This window comes from Mobula birostris, chromosome 7, assembly GCF_030028105.1.
Source record: "Mobula birostris isolate sMobBir1 chromosome 7, sMobBir1.hap1, whole genome shotgun sequence".
In the NCBI taxonomy this organism is placed as follows: domain Eukaryota; kingdom Metazoa; phylum Chordata; class Chondrichthyes; order Myliobatiformes; family Myliobatidae; genus Mobula; species Mobula birostris.
Genome location: NC_092376.1, coordinates 99,423,227 through 99,436,842, shown reverse-complemented (window position 1 = coordinate 99,436,842; position 13,616 = coordinate 99,423,227). Strand labels below are relative to the sequence as shown.

Below are 13,616 nucleotides of genomic sequence, written 5' to 3'. Positions count from 1 at the left end.
ACTGCTGGCAGTGACACCTACTTTTGAAGCTCCGCCTAAGGAACTACAGTTCACATTGAATAGTTTCCCTATACAGCACCGCGTTCCGGCCTCCAGAGAATTGCAGGCTACATTGGACAGTCTTTGGACAGACCATCTGAACTCTGAGGAATTACAGGATGGACATGACACAGACTCTACAGAGAATGATCGTGATGAAACTGTAAGATTGACAGTTAGGTCACAGTTTGCTCCATAGGTACAGAGGAGATGTCGGGTAAGTTTTTTATGCAGAGAGTGGTGAGTACGTGGAATAGGCCGCCAGCAACGGTGGTGGAGGCGAATACGATAGGATCTTTTAAGGGACTCCTGGGTAGGTACATGGAGCTTAGAAAAACAGAGGGCTATGGGTAACCTGGGTAATTTCTAAATTAAGTACACAACATTGTGGGCCGAAGGGCCTGTATTGTGCTGTAAGTTTTCTATGTGTCGACCACGGAAGGAAGACACACAGGACAGAAGATAAAATCATTATTAATCAACGTATTGACAAGCTAGTGGCAGATCCATCAATTATTGCTCAACCACTCAACAATCTGCTAAAGAACAGTAAGTGCTCAGACGACACTGTGACTTTCAAAGTCCAAAGTACATTTATTGTCAAAGTATGTATACGTTGTCTGTGCCAGTGGTGCAGTGGCATCTGTACCTGGACTTCAGAGTCAGAGGTCCCTGATTTGAATCGCTGGCTGCTTGCTTGAATTCCACCCATGCTGCGTTGATCGTCAAGCTAGCAACTCGACTTTGTAAATCAGACAAGTGCTAAAGAAACAGCAAGGTTATCACTCAAACACGAGGAAATCTGCAGATGCTGGAATTTCAAGCAACACACATAAAAGTTGCTGGTGAACGCAGCAGGCCAGGCAGCATCTCTAGGAAGAGGTACAGTCGACATTTCGGGCTGAGACCCTTCGTCAGGACTAACTGAAAGAAGAACTAGAAAGAGATTTGAGAGGGGGAGGGGAAGATCCAAAATGATAGGAGAAGACAGGAGGGGGAGGGATGGAGCCAAGAGCTGGACAATTGATTGGCAAAAGGGATTTGAGAGGATCATGGGACAGGAGGCCTAGGGAGAAAGAAAGGGGGAGGGGGGAAGCCCAGAGGATGGGCAAGAGGTATAGTGAGAGGGACAGAGGGAAAAAAAGGAGAGATAGAAAAAGAATACATATATAATAATAAATAACGGATGGCGTACGAGGGGGAGGTGGGGCATTAACGGAAGTTAGAGAAGTCAATGTTCATGCCATCAGGTTGGAGGCTACCCAGATGGAATATAAGGTGTTGTTCCTCCAACCTGAGCGTGGCTTCATCTTGACAGTAGAGGAGGCTGTGGATAGACATATCAGAATGGGAATGGGATGTGGAATTAAAATGTGTGGCCACTGGGAGATCCTGCTTTCTCTGGCGGACAGAGCGTAGGTGTTCAACGAAATGGTCTCCCAGTCTGCGTCGGGTCTCGCCAATATATACAAGGCCGCATCAGGAGCACTGGACGCAGTATATCACCCCAGCCGACTCACAGGTGAAGTGTCGCCTCACCTGGAAGGACTGTCTGCGGCCCTGAATGGTAGTGAGGGAGGAAGTGTAAGGGCATGTGTAGTACTTGTTCCGCTTACAAGGATAAGTGCCGGGAGGGAGATGGGTGGGAAGGGATGGGGGGACGAATGGACAAGGGAGTTGTGTAGGGAGCGATCCCTGCGGAAAGCAGAGAGAGGGAGGGAGGGAAAGATGTGCTTAGTGGTGGGATCCTTTTGGAGCTGGCGGAAGTTAGGGAGAATTATATGTTGAACCCGGAGGCTGGTGGGGTGGTAGGTGAGGACTAGGGGAACTCTATTCCTAGTGGGGTGGTGGGAGGATGGGGTGGGAGCAGATGGGCGTGAAATGGGAGAGATGCGTTTGAGAGCAGAGTTGATGGTGGAGGAAGGGAAGCCCCTTTCATTAAAAAAGGACATCTCCTTCATCCTGGAATGAAAAGCTTCATCCTGAGAGCAGATGCGGCGGAGACGGAGGAATTGCGAGAAGGGGATGGCATTTTTGCAAGAGACAGGGTGAGAAGAGAAATAGTCCAGATAGCTGTGAGAGTCCGTAGGACTCAATACGTCTGAAGGCGTGGGGAGGAACTTCATGTACACATTGTACAACTTTGAGATTTGTCTCCTTACAGGCAGCCACAAACAAGAAATGCAAACAAACCCATTTTTTAAAAAAAGGCCAATAAACTCCCAATGTACAAAGAGAGGGGAAAAAAATCGTGCAAACAATAGAAGTAAACAAATAGCATTCAGAACAAAAGGGAATCCAGTCCTCAGACACAAAGTGTCAATAAGCCCACAGCCTCAGCCTCTGTTCAACACAGCAGAATAAACATTGTGGACTCGCAGACACGAAGCCCAGAGCAGGCCCACAGCTTGAGACACCGTGCAGCAAAGAGTGGAGTAAATGTTGCAGAGTAGCAAGCAGAACTGGCCTGACCCTCGCCTCTGATCCTTGCACCCTGCCTTTTCAATCCATCTGGCCTGGCATTTAAATTGTCCAAATATCTGGCTGTTTACATCTTCCAAACATTAGGTCATTCCTCGCTCTAGGGCCCCATTCCTGTTGCATCGACTTTCAATGAAGAACAACTGGAAGTGTTTCAAACTTTAAAGGTACATTATGTACTGCACCTGCACTGAGAATTCCTGATGCAGGTAAATCAGTTACCCTGTATGTCAGTGCAAAATGATGGTGGTTTTAATTCCACAATTTGCTGACTGACAGTATCCTGTTGGTTATTACTCTACCAAAGATCTAAGTCTATGTATTGATGGCTCTTCAGTGACTGAGAGAGGAGACTGAGCGGCTGTTTCTGACACTGAATTGCTGGCATCAGAAAGCATGGCTCCAGATAACTATGTGCACCAGGCAGAACTAAAAGCTTTGATTGAAACCTGCAGAAGGAAGATCAGCTAATATCTATACTGATCCTTGATAGGCTTTCTGGAGTTGTTCATGATTTTGGAAATTTGTGGAAACAAAGAGGATTTCTTATGGTTGTAGGAACCCAAGCAAGAATGGCGAACTAGTGCAAGAACTTATGGATGTCATACAACTGTCTTCAGAAGTTGTTGTATTCAAATGTAAAAGTTACTCTGAAGTGGCTGCAATGGAAAGCCTTAGAAATGCATTCGCAGATGAAATTGTTAAAAAGGCAGAATGGGAAGAAATAAAAGAAGTGTCAACAACATATACAGTAAACCTGACAAATGGAATTACAAAGTTGAACACTATATCACAGATGAACAAACAGGATATCCAAGAGATGCAGTTTAGTGATCCAGACAGGAAAGATGGTCCTGGATGGAGAATCGTGGGAAGTTAAACTATGATGGAGTATGGAGATGAGGCAAAAGCCATGGACTGGTAGCCCCAACTTTGCTGGTTCCTTATCTAGCACAGCAAATGGATCCTTTGGGACACATTGGAGTATAACAGATGATTGACAGATTCTCCCAATGGTGGTGGAATCCAAAATTCAGGGCACAAGCTTGACAAGCATTGGCAAAATACATGACATGCCAGAAAACATCATGGTGCAGCAGAAAAGCTGACACAATTAAATGTTACAGCTCTTCTTATGGTCTTTTTTTGTATCAGGGCAACCCCAAATACAACAACTAAGCTAAGTCCATTCAAGGTGGTTACAAGACGTCCAACTTCACTTCTGGGACCCTCAAACTCAAGAGGCTGATATATACATTGTGGCAGACAGTTTAGTTAACTATTTTGTGAAATTAACCCATGCTATCCAGTCTGCTTCTCAACAGATTTCTGCCACTTTGGAAGACCCAAAAGGAGGAGGATATATCCTGATTCCTGGTGAGTAGGTCCTGATTGAAAATCCGTATAATGAACCACAAGAAGCTGGATGGCTAGATCAAGTACTGTTAATTATCAACTCGATGGTGAAAGTAGAAGGTAAAAATAAATGGATACATGCCGGCCACTGCAAGTGAGCTAAAGTGGTATCCAACGAAGACAGTAAGTGCTGTGGTTAATGTGTGTCACAGTCCCTACACTGCTGGGCTACAGTGAGCAAACACGAACCAGCCAGATGACTACAAGCAAGTTGACAACTACTGGACATTATGAAGATTATTCTGATATTATTTGTGCTGTTAGACTTTTGCCAATTTTCCCTACTCATAACATGCTAGTTGAGATGGCTCATAATGTGTACTTGTATTATTGATCAAAAATCAATGAGGCTCCTGTCGAGTAATAAGAAATGGTCTAAATTCATGGAACAATATGTACTTTATCTACAGAAATTGAGCCTACACCTTTCTTCTACATAATTGGTTAGGATCTTGTTATTTAAAGTATGTTTTGTCTACAATGAGACATGCACACACCTTACCCTTTTCTCTTGAGTCTAGGAGTAAATGTGACAATTCAGAAGGAGATCATTTTTCATTAATTTTATTTCACTTTTATGATGTTGCAAGGAGTATAAGAGATTAACAATGTTGCTGCTGCGTTAGAAAGAGTAAGCAATGACATTGCTGAAGCCTTGGGAAGAGTATCAACAGAAATGGCCACCATGCTTAAAATGGTTCTTCAAAATCATATGGCATTAGATCTCAAAGCAGTTAAGGGGAGAACATGTGCAATAGGCAAAGTTTTGTACTTACAGTACATTCCTGATGAATCTGAAGATATAACTGATTTGGCTGATCGTATTTGTAAAGAAGCAACTAAAATATATCAATCTGATGGATGGGACTGCTTTCATTGGATTGATTAAGTCTCAGAAGCTTGGGTTGCTCAATATTACCAGTCATATCATTCATACTAACATACCTTATCATAATTTACATTATTTTACTTGTTTAAAGATGATCATTAATAGAATAGTTCAAACTCATATGTGTTCACTAATCTGCTTAGCTTTGACATAATCTTATGAATACTTTGAAGAATGTATCCTTTGATATTTCATAAAAGAAGTAGTTCTTTTTTGATTATTTTATATGTAATATAATACCTCAAGTTTCTCTGCCTTGAATTTTCAGATGTAATGATTCTAAATGTGCAATTTAGAATCGGGGGTTGGGGTGGCGGGGAAGGTGGAATTGTCGGATCCAACTGTTTAATTTTAATTATCATTTTCTTTGCAGGTCAACAATTAATTATCTGCGTGTATTTTAAGTAGCCTTTATGTACATAAGTTTAGTAAGCCTCTAGTGGATGTACAAGGTATAATTCTAAAGCTTCTTTGTCTTTCAGTAAGTGGCTTTATTTTATCATTTGTTGACTTACATCAGTATTGAATACGCAAGTCCCTATATACTTCCATCCCCCACCAGGAAGGTCTCAAAGCTCTCCGCTTCTTTTTAGATTCCAGACCTAACCAGTTCCCCTCTACCACCACTCTGCTCCGTCTAGCAGAATTAGTCCTTACTCTTAATATTTTCTCCTTTGGCTCCTCCCACTTCCTCCAAACTAAAGGTGTAGCCATGGGCACCCATATGGGTCCCAGCTGTGCCTGTCTTTTTGTTGGCTTTGTGGAACAATCCATGTTCCAAGCTTGTACTGGTATCTGTCCCCCACTTTTCCTTTGCTACATCGACGACTGCATTGGCGCTGCTTCCTGCACGCATGCTGAGCTCGTTGACTTCATTAACTTTGCCTCCAACTTTCACCCTGCCCTCAAGTTTACCTGATCCATTTCTGACACCTCCCTCCCCTTTCTTGATCTTTCTGTCTCTATCTCTGGAGACAGCTTATCTACTGATGTCTACTATAAGCCTACGGACTCTCACAGCTACCTGGACTATTCCTTTTCTCACTCTGTCTCTTGCAAAAATGCCATCCCCTTCTCGCAACTCCTCCATCTCTGCCACATCTGCCCTCAGGATGAGGCTTTTCATTCCAGGACGAAGGAGATGTCCTCCTTTAGTAAGGAAAGGGGCTTCCCTTCCTCCACCATCAACTCTGCTCTCAAACGCATCTCTCTCATTTGATGCACATCTGCTCTCACCCCATCCTCCCGCCAACCTACTAGGAACAGGGTTCCCCTTGTCCTCACCTACCCCCCTACCAGCCTCCGGGTCCAACATATAATTCTCCGTAATTTCAGCCACCTCCAACAGGATCCCACCGCCGAGCACATCTTTCCCTCCCACCCACCCCCTCCCGGCTTTCCGCAGGGATCACTCCCTTGTCCATTCGTCCCCCCCCATCCCTTACCACCCATCTCCCTCCTGGCATTTATCCTTGTAAGCGGAACAAGTGCTATACATGCCCTTACACTTCCTCCCTCACCAACATTCAGGGCCCCAGACCGTCCTTCCAGGTGAGGCGACACTTCACCTTGTGAGTCGGCTGGGGTGATATACTGCGTCCAGTGTTCCCGATGCAGCCTTGTATATATCGGTGAGACCCGACGCAGGCTGGGAGACCATTTCGTTGAACACCTACGCTGTATCCGCCAGAGAAAGCAGGATCTCCCAGTGGCCACACATTTTAATTCCACGTCCCATTCCCATTCTGATATGTCTATCCACGGCCTCTACTGTCAAGATGAAGCCACGCTCAGGTTGGAGGAACAACACCTTATATTCCGTCTGGGTAGCCTCCAAACTGATGGCATGAACATTGACTTCTCTAGCTTCCATTAATGCCCCACCTCCCCTTTGTACCCCATCTGTTATTTATTTATTTATTATTATTATTATTAATTTTTTTTCTCTCTCCTCCTTCTCCCTCAGTTCCTCTCACTATACTCCTTACCCATCCTCTGGGCTTCCCCCCTCCCCCTTTCTTTCTCCCTAGGCCATGATCCTCTCATATCCCTTTTGCCAATCAACTTTCCAGCTCTTAGCTCCATCCCTCCCCCTCCTGTCTTCTCCTATCATTTTGGATCTCCCTCTCCCCTTCTCATTTTCAAATCTCTTACTAGCTCTTCTTTCAGTTAGTCCTGACGAAGGGTCTCGGCCTGAAACGTAGACTGTACCTCTTCCTAGAGATGCTGCCTGACCTGCTGCGTTCACCAGCAATTTTTATGTGTGTTGCTCAGTATTGAATAAATATTTTTGAATTGGATTATTATCTATAGACTAGAGTGGAATTTTTCTTATCGCTATGGTATAAAAGTAGTCGTTTTGTGCTAAGGCACAATCTTGAGACCTTCTGTTGTTCAAGTTGTAAGACCCTTTGTCACTGTTCTGTTTCTCTTCTGTTTGTTCTATCGACCCTCTATAAAACGATTATGAAGGAACAAGTTTTACGCCTCATTCCTGACTTAGAACCATAGAACCATCGAACATTACAGCACAGAAGCAGGCCTTTTGGCCCTTTTTGGCTGTGCCGAACCATTTTTCTGCCTAGTCCCACTGACCTGCACCTGGATCATATCCCTCTGTACACCTCTCATCCATGTATCTATCCAAATTTTTTTTAAATGTTAAAAGTGAGCCCACATTTACTACTTCATCTGACAGCTCATTCCACACTCCCACCACTCTCTGTGTGAATAAGCCCCCCCCCCCACAATGTTCCCTTTAAACTTTTCCCCCTTCACCCTTAACCCACGTCTGGTTTTTTTTCTCCCCTAGCCTCAGTGGAAAAAGCCTGCTTACCTTCACTCTAACTGTACCCATCATAACTTTATATACCTCTATCAAATCTCCCCTCATTCTTCTACACTCCAGGGAATAAAGTCCTAATCTATTCAACCTTTCTCTGTAACTTTATTAGTATCCTTCCTGTAATTTGGTGACCAAAGCTGCAAGCAATACTCCAAATTTGGCCTCACCAATGCCTTATAAAACCTCACCATAACGTCCCAACTCTTATACTCAGTACTTGGATTTATAAAGGCCAATGTACCTAAAGCTCGCTTTACGACCCTATCTACCTGTGACTCCACTTTTAGGGAATTTTGTATCTGTATTCCCAGATCCCTCTGTTCTACTGCACTCCTCAGTGCCCTACCATTTCCCTTTTATGTTCCACCTTGGTTTGTCCTTCCAAAGTGCAATACCTCACACTTGTCTGTATTAAACTCCATCTGCCATTTTTCAGCCCACTTTTCCAGCTGGTCCAAATCCCTCTGCAAGCTTTAAAAACCTTCCGCACTGTCCACTACATCTCCAATCTTTGCATCAGCAGCAAATTTGCTGATCCAATTTACCACATTATCATCCAGATCATTGATATAGATGACAAATAACAATGGACCCAGCACTGATCCCTGTGGCACACCACTATTCACAGGCCTCCACTCAGAGAAGCAATCCTCCACTACCAATCTCTGGCTTCTTCCATTGAGCCAATGTCTAATCCAATTTTCTACCCCTCCATGTATACCTAGCGAATAAATCTTCCTAACTAACCTCCCATGTGAGACCTTGTCAAAGGCCTTACTGAAGTCCATGTAGACAACATCCACTGCCTTCATCCACTTTCCTGGTAACCGCCTTGAAAACTCTAATAGATTGGTTAAACATGACCTACCACGCAGAAAGCCATGTTGACTCTCCCTAATAAGTCCCTGTCTATCCAAATACTTGTAGGTCCTATCTCTTCATACTCCTTCCAATAATTTACCTATTACCGAAGCCAAATTTACCAGCCTATAATTTCCCGGATTACATTTAGATCCTTTTTTAAACAGTGGAACAACATGAGCTATCCTCCAATTCTCCGGCACCTCACCCGTAGATACTGACATTTTAAATATATCTGCCAGGGCCCCTGCAATTTCAACACGAGTCTCCTTCAAGGACCCTGTCAGGTCCTGGGGATTTATCTACTCTGATTTGCCGCAAGATAGCAAGCACCTCCTCCTGTCCAATCTGTATAGGTTCCATGACCTCACTACTTGTTTGCCTTATTTCCATAGACTCCATGCCAGTTTCCTTAGTAAATACTTCTCAAGAAACCCTGGATATAAACACCAAAATCCATCAGCGCGTTGTCCCATTGACCACAATTCTGTTGGTTTAAAAAATAGTAGGACAGGTCCACAATCTAAGATCTTAAATTTGGGCCAAGTTCATTTAAAGAGGAGCTTATAGATCTCCTTTGCGTGAGAATGTTTGCAGGTCGAGGGACTTCTGACAAGTGGTAGGCTTTTTAAAAATTGGATATCAGAAGTTCATGGAGGGCATATCCCTATATGGGTGAAGGGAGCAAGTACCTGTTTGGATGCAACTTGAGCGGGAGAAGCGTAAGTCGCAGGTATCAGTATTGTAATGGAATAAAAGGGATTACAGAGGCACGAGAGAGGAGCTTGCCCAGGTGGATTGAAGGACAATACTGGTGGGGATGATGACAGAGCAGAGATGGTTGAATTTTTCTGGCAATAGTTCACAAGACGCAGAATAGGTATGTCCCACAGAAGAAGTGGTTCTCAAGCGGCAGGGGTAGGCAAGCGTGGCTGACAAGGGAAGTTAAGGACTACATAAAAGCCAAGGAAAAGCCATATAAAGTAGCAAAAGTAAGTGGGAAGTTGGATGATTGAGAAGCTTTTAAAATCCAACAAAAGACAACTTAAATAAAAAGCTATAAGAAAGGAAAAGAACAAATATGTGGTTAGACTAGCCAATAATATAAAGCAGGATACTAAAAGTTTTTTTCATTTATTTTAAGAGTAAAATGGAGGTGAGAGTTGATACTGGACCACTGGAAAATGATGCTGGTGAGGTAATAATGAGGGACAAAGAAATGGCTGATAAACTTAATGGGTACTTCGCATCAGTCTTCACTGTAGAAGACACTAGCAGTGTGCTAGAGGTGCGTGACTGTCAGGAAGCAGGGGTGAGTGCCATTACTACAGGTTGACCTTCACTAATCTGGCACCATTGGGACCTGAGGAGTGCCGGATTAGTGAAAATGCCGAATTACAGAAGGATCACATTAAGCAACAGCTAACCTTCACTAATCCGGCACCATTGGGACCTGAGAAGTGCTGGATTAGTGAAAATGCTGAATTACAGAAGGATCACATAAAGCATAATTGGTGCCGGATTATCAAAGGAACCGGATTACAGGTAGTCGGATTAGTGAAGGTCGACCTGTATTACAAAGGAAAAAGTACTAGGCAAACTCTTAAGGTGGTCCTGAGCCAGATGGACTACCTCCCAGATTCCTGAGAGAGGTTGCTGAAGAGATAACGGATGCATTGTTCATGATCTTTCAGAATCACTTGATTCTGACATGGTCCCGGAGGACCGGAAGATTGCAAATGTCACTCCACTCTAAGAAGGAAGGAAGGCAAAAGAAAGAAATTTGTAGGCCGGTTAGCCTAACCTCAGTGGTTGGGAAATTGTTGGGAGTCTGTTATTAAAGATGAGGTTTCGAGGTACTTGGAGACTAATAATAAATTAAGTCAAGGTCAGCACGGTTTCTGTGAAGGGAAATCTTGCCTGACAAATCTGTTAGAATTCTTCGAGGAAGTAATAAGCAGGGTGGACAAGGGAGAGGTAGTGGATGTCATTTACTTGGATTTTCAGAAGGTATTTGATAAAGTGCCACACAAGAGGCAACTTAACAAGATAGACTCCTATGGAGTTACAGGAAACATTCTGGCATGGGTAGAGGAGTGGCTGACAGGCAGCAAGTGGGAATAAAAGGGGCCATTTCTGGTTGGCTGCCAGTGATTAGGGATGTTCCTCAGGGAGCAGTATTGGGAACGCTACTTTTTACATTGTCAATGATTTAGATAATGGAATTGGTGGCTTTGTGACAAAGTTTGTGGATGATACGAGATGGGTAGAGGGGTAGGCAGTGCTGAGGAAGCAATACGGTTGCAGCAGGACTTAAACAAATTGGAAGAATGGGCAAAAAAGTGGCAGGTGGAACAGTGTTGGGAAATGTATGATAATGCATCATGGTCAAAGGAACAATAGTGCAGACTCTTGCCTAAATGGGGAGAAGGTTCAGAGGAACTTGGGAGTCTGTGCAAGACTTTCAGAAGGTTAATTTACCAGTTGAGTCTGGTAAAGAAGGCAAATCCTATGTTGGCATAGGAGATAATGCTGAGGCTTTATAAGACACGAATCAGGCCACACTTGAAGAATTGTCGCAACACACATCAAAGTTGCTGGTGAACGCAGCAGGCCAGGCAGCATCTCTAGGAAGAGGTGCAGTGGACGTTTCAGGCCGAGACCCTTCGAATTGTCAACAGTTTTGAGCCCCATATCTCAGAATGGATGTATTGTCATTGGAGAGAATCCAGAGGGGGTTCACAGGGATAATTCCAAGAATGAAGGGGTTAACATATGAGGTGCATTTGGCAGCTTTGGGCCTGTACTCAGTGGAATCTAGAAGAATGCAGGCGGATGGCATTGAAACCTACAGAATATTGAAAGGACTATATAGGGTAGATGCGGAGATTTTTCCTGTGGTGGGGCTTTCCAGAACTAGAGGTCACAGCCTCAAAACTAAAAAGTGACCTTTTAAGTTTGGAAAAAATTTTTAGTCAGGGAATGGTGAATGTGTAGAATACATTGCCACACACTGTGGTAGACGCCATGTCTGTTGGTAGTTTCCTGTTCAGTCAGGGTATCAAAGGATATGGTGTGAAGGCAGGTGTAGGATTGAGTGGGATCTGGGATCAGCCATGATAGAACGGCAGAGCAGATTTGATGGGCTGAATGGCCTAATTCTGCTTCGATGTCTAATGGATTCAGGTTCAGGCCAACAGCAGTGATCCATGTCGATGCTTAGGGTTATTATTGTGCATTACTGCTGAACGCTATAGATGTTCACAGCAAGAGTTGCATGACATACCTACTCTCTACCTCACAGCAGCCCCTTCATATCTACCCTCTTCACATACCTTCCCCCACACAAACCCTCATATACACCCTTTCACAAGCACCCCTGCTTCATGCACTCTGTGCGCGCGCCCACACACACACACACACACACACACACACACACACACACACACACACACACACACACACACACACACACACACACACACACACACACACACACACACACACACACACACACCACCATCTCTGATTCCAGTACTAGCTTCAGCAGCATCTCAGAACCCACTCAACAGAGTGGGCGCAGAATATCCTTGATCCTGAGGAACTGACCAATGGAGAAGCCTTATTTAGATTTTGAGAACAAATGGACAGGGCATATCTGGAGGTGTGGGGGCCTGCTGTTAATGAGGAGCAGGCACTATTGTGTGGGTGAGCTGCACCTTGGGTCTCTTTGAGGGAAGGCTGGTTGTGCACTTTTGCTAACACTTCTTTTCATTTGCTACAGTGAAGATGAGGCTGAGGGCAGCAGAGGCACTAGTTCTTGTGCAAGTCCACATGTTCACCCAGAGGCGGCTGTGCTGTTCATTGGCACAGGTAGGTATAATTGCTTTGTGGGCTATATCTTGTTGATGTGAAGGTTAGATGTCTGAATAGTCAGTTCCTTGGGAGCTGACTGTTTTCAGCTATGTAGAAACAGTAACAACTCCCTCAGTTTTTACCTTATCTTTCTTGCTGGTGTTGAGAGCAGTGCAAAAGAGCAGGTCGCCACCAGCATCAAGTCTACCTAACATTGACCACAAAAGTAGCCCACTTCTGTTGAGCTGTTTCTGTGTAGTTACAATGTGTGGAAAATTGTCCAGGCTTGTGCTGTTCACATAAAGCAGTTTGGTCAGTTATTCTCCATTCACCAGTGTAGTGATAGGAACAGGCTGTTCAGTAGGCAGGTCATGCTAGGCATCATCGTCGTCGTGGCTGTCCCTTGAGGTCGAAGATGATGGTCTTCGTTCTGTTGATCTACTTACAGGCTTTCAAGTGGCTTATGAGTCCAATCTTGGCTTTGAAAGTTCTTCCGCATTCAGGACAGGTAGTTGCAGATGGCAGATCGGATTTTGGTTGTTGCTGCCTCTCTTTCCATTTTCTTCTCTTTTCTTCTAATTCTGCACATCTGTTGGCTTTGAAAGTTGCTGTTCCTTCTCGGATGATAGCTTGCCAGAGTTTCCTGTCCTTGGCATTGGTTTCCCAATTGTTGATGTTGATGTTACATTTCTTCATGTTGGCTTTTAAGATGTCTTTGAATCTCTTCTGTTGTCCGCCTCTTTTATGTTTGCCTTCTTTAAGCTGGGAGTAGAAGATTTGTTTCGGCAGACGTTCGTCTCTCATCCGGACAACATGACCGCTCCATCTTAGTTGGTTCTTGTTGGTTCTTCAATGCTTGTTGTTTTTGCTTCAGTTAGCACACTGACGTTGGTTCTTCTATCTTCCCAGCTGATATATAAGATGTTTCGAAGACAGCGTTGATGGAACTTTTCAAGTGCCTTCAGATGTTGTCGGTATGTTGTCCAGGTTTCTGATGCATACAGGAGCTTTGGGATTACCACTGCTTTGTACACTAACATTTTGATGTCTGTTCGGATGTCACGATATTGAAAGACTCTTGTTTGGAGACGTCCAAAAGCTGTTCCAGTGCATTTAAGATGATGTTGGTTCTCGTCATTAAGGTCGACATTGGAGGAGAGGTGACTTCCAAGATACGGAAAGTGGTCCACGTTTTCCAGGGTTGTTTTGCCAAGTTGAATTGATGATTCT

General features: G+C 44.1%; 1 protein-coding gene across 1 annotated transcript in view; it reads left to right on the top strand.

The window, feature by feature from the left end:
• LOC140200947 (BRCA1-A complex subunit RAP80-like) overlaps positions 1-13,616 on the top strand; it is a 100,027-nt gene that overhangs the window by 37,447 nt on the left and 48,964 nt on the right. Inside the window, exon 5 of the mRNA XM_072264592.1 lies at positions 12,316-12,404. Within this exon, the coding sequence (XP_072120693.1) occupies positions 12,316-12,404 (89 nt within the window). The remainder of the gene's footprint in view (positions 1-12,315; positions 12,405-13,616) is intronic.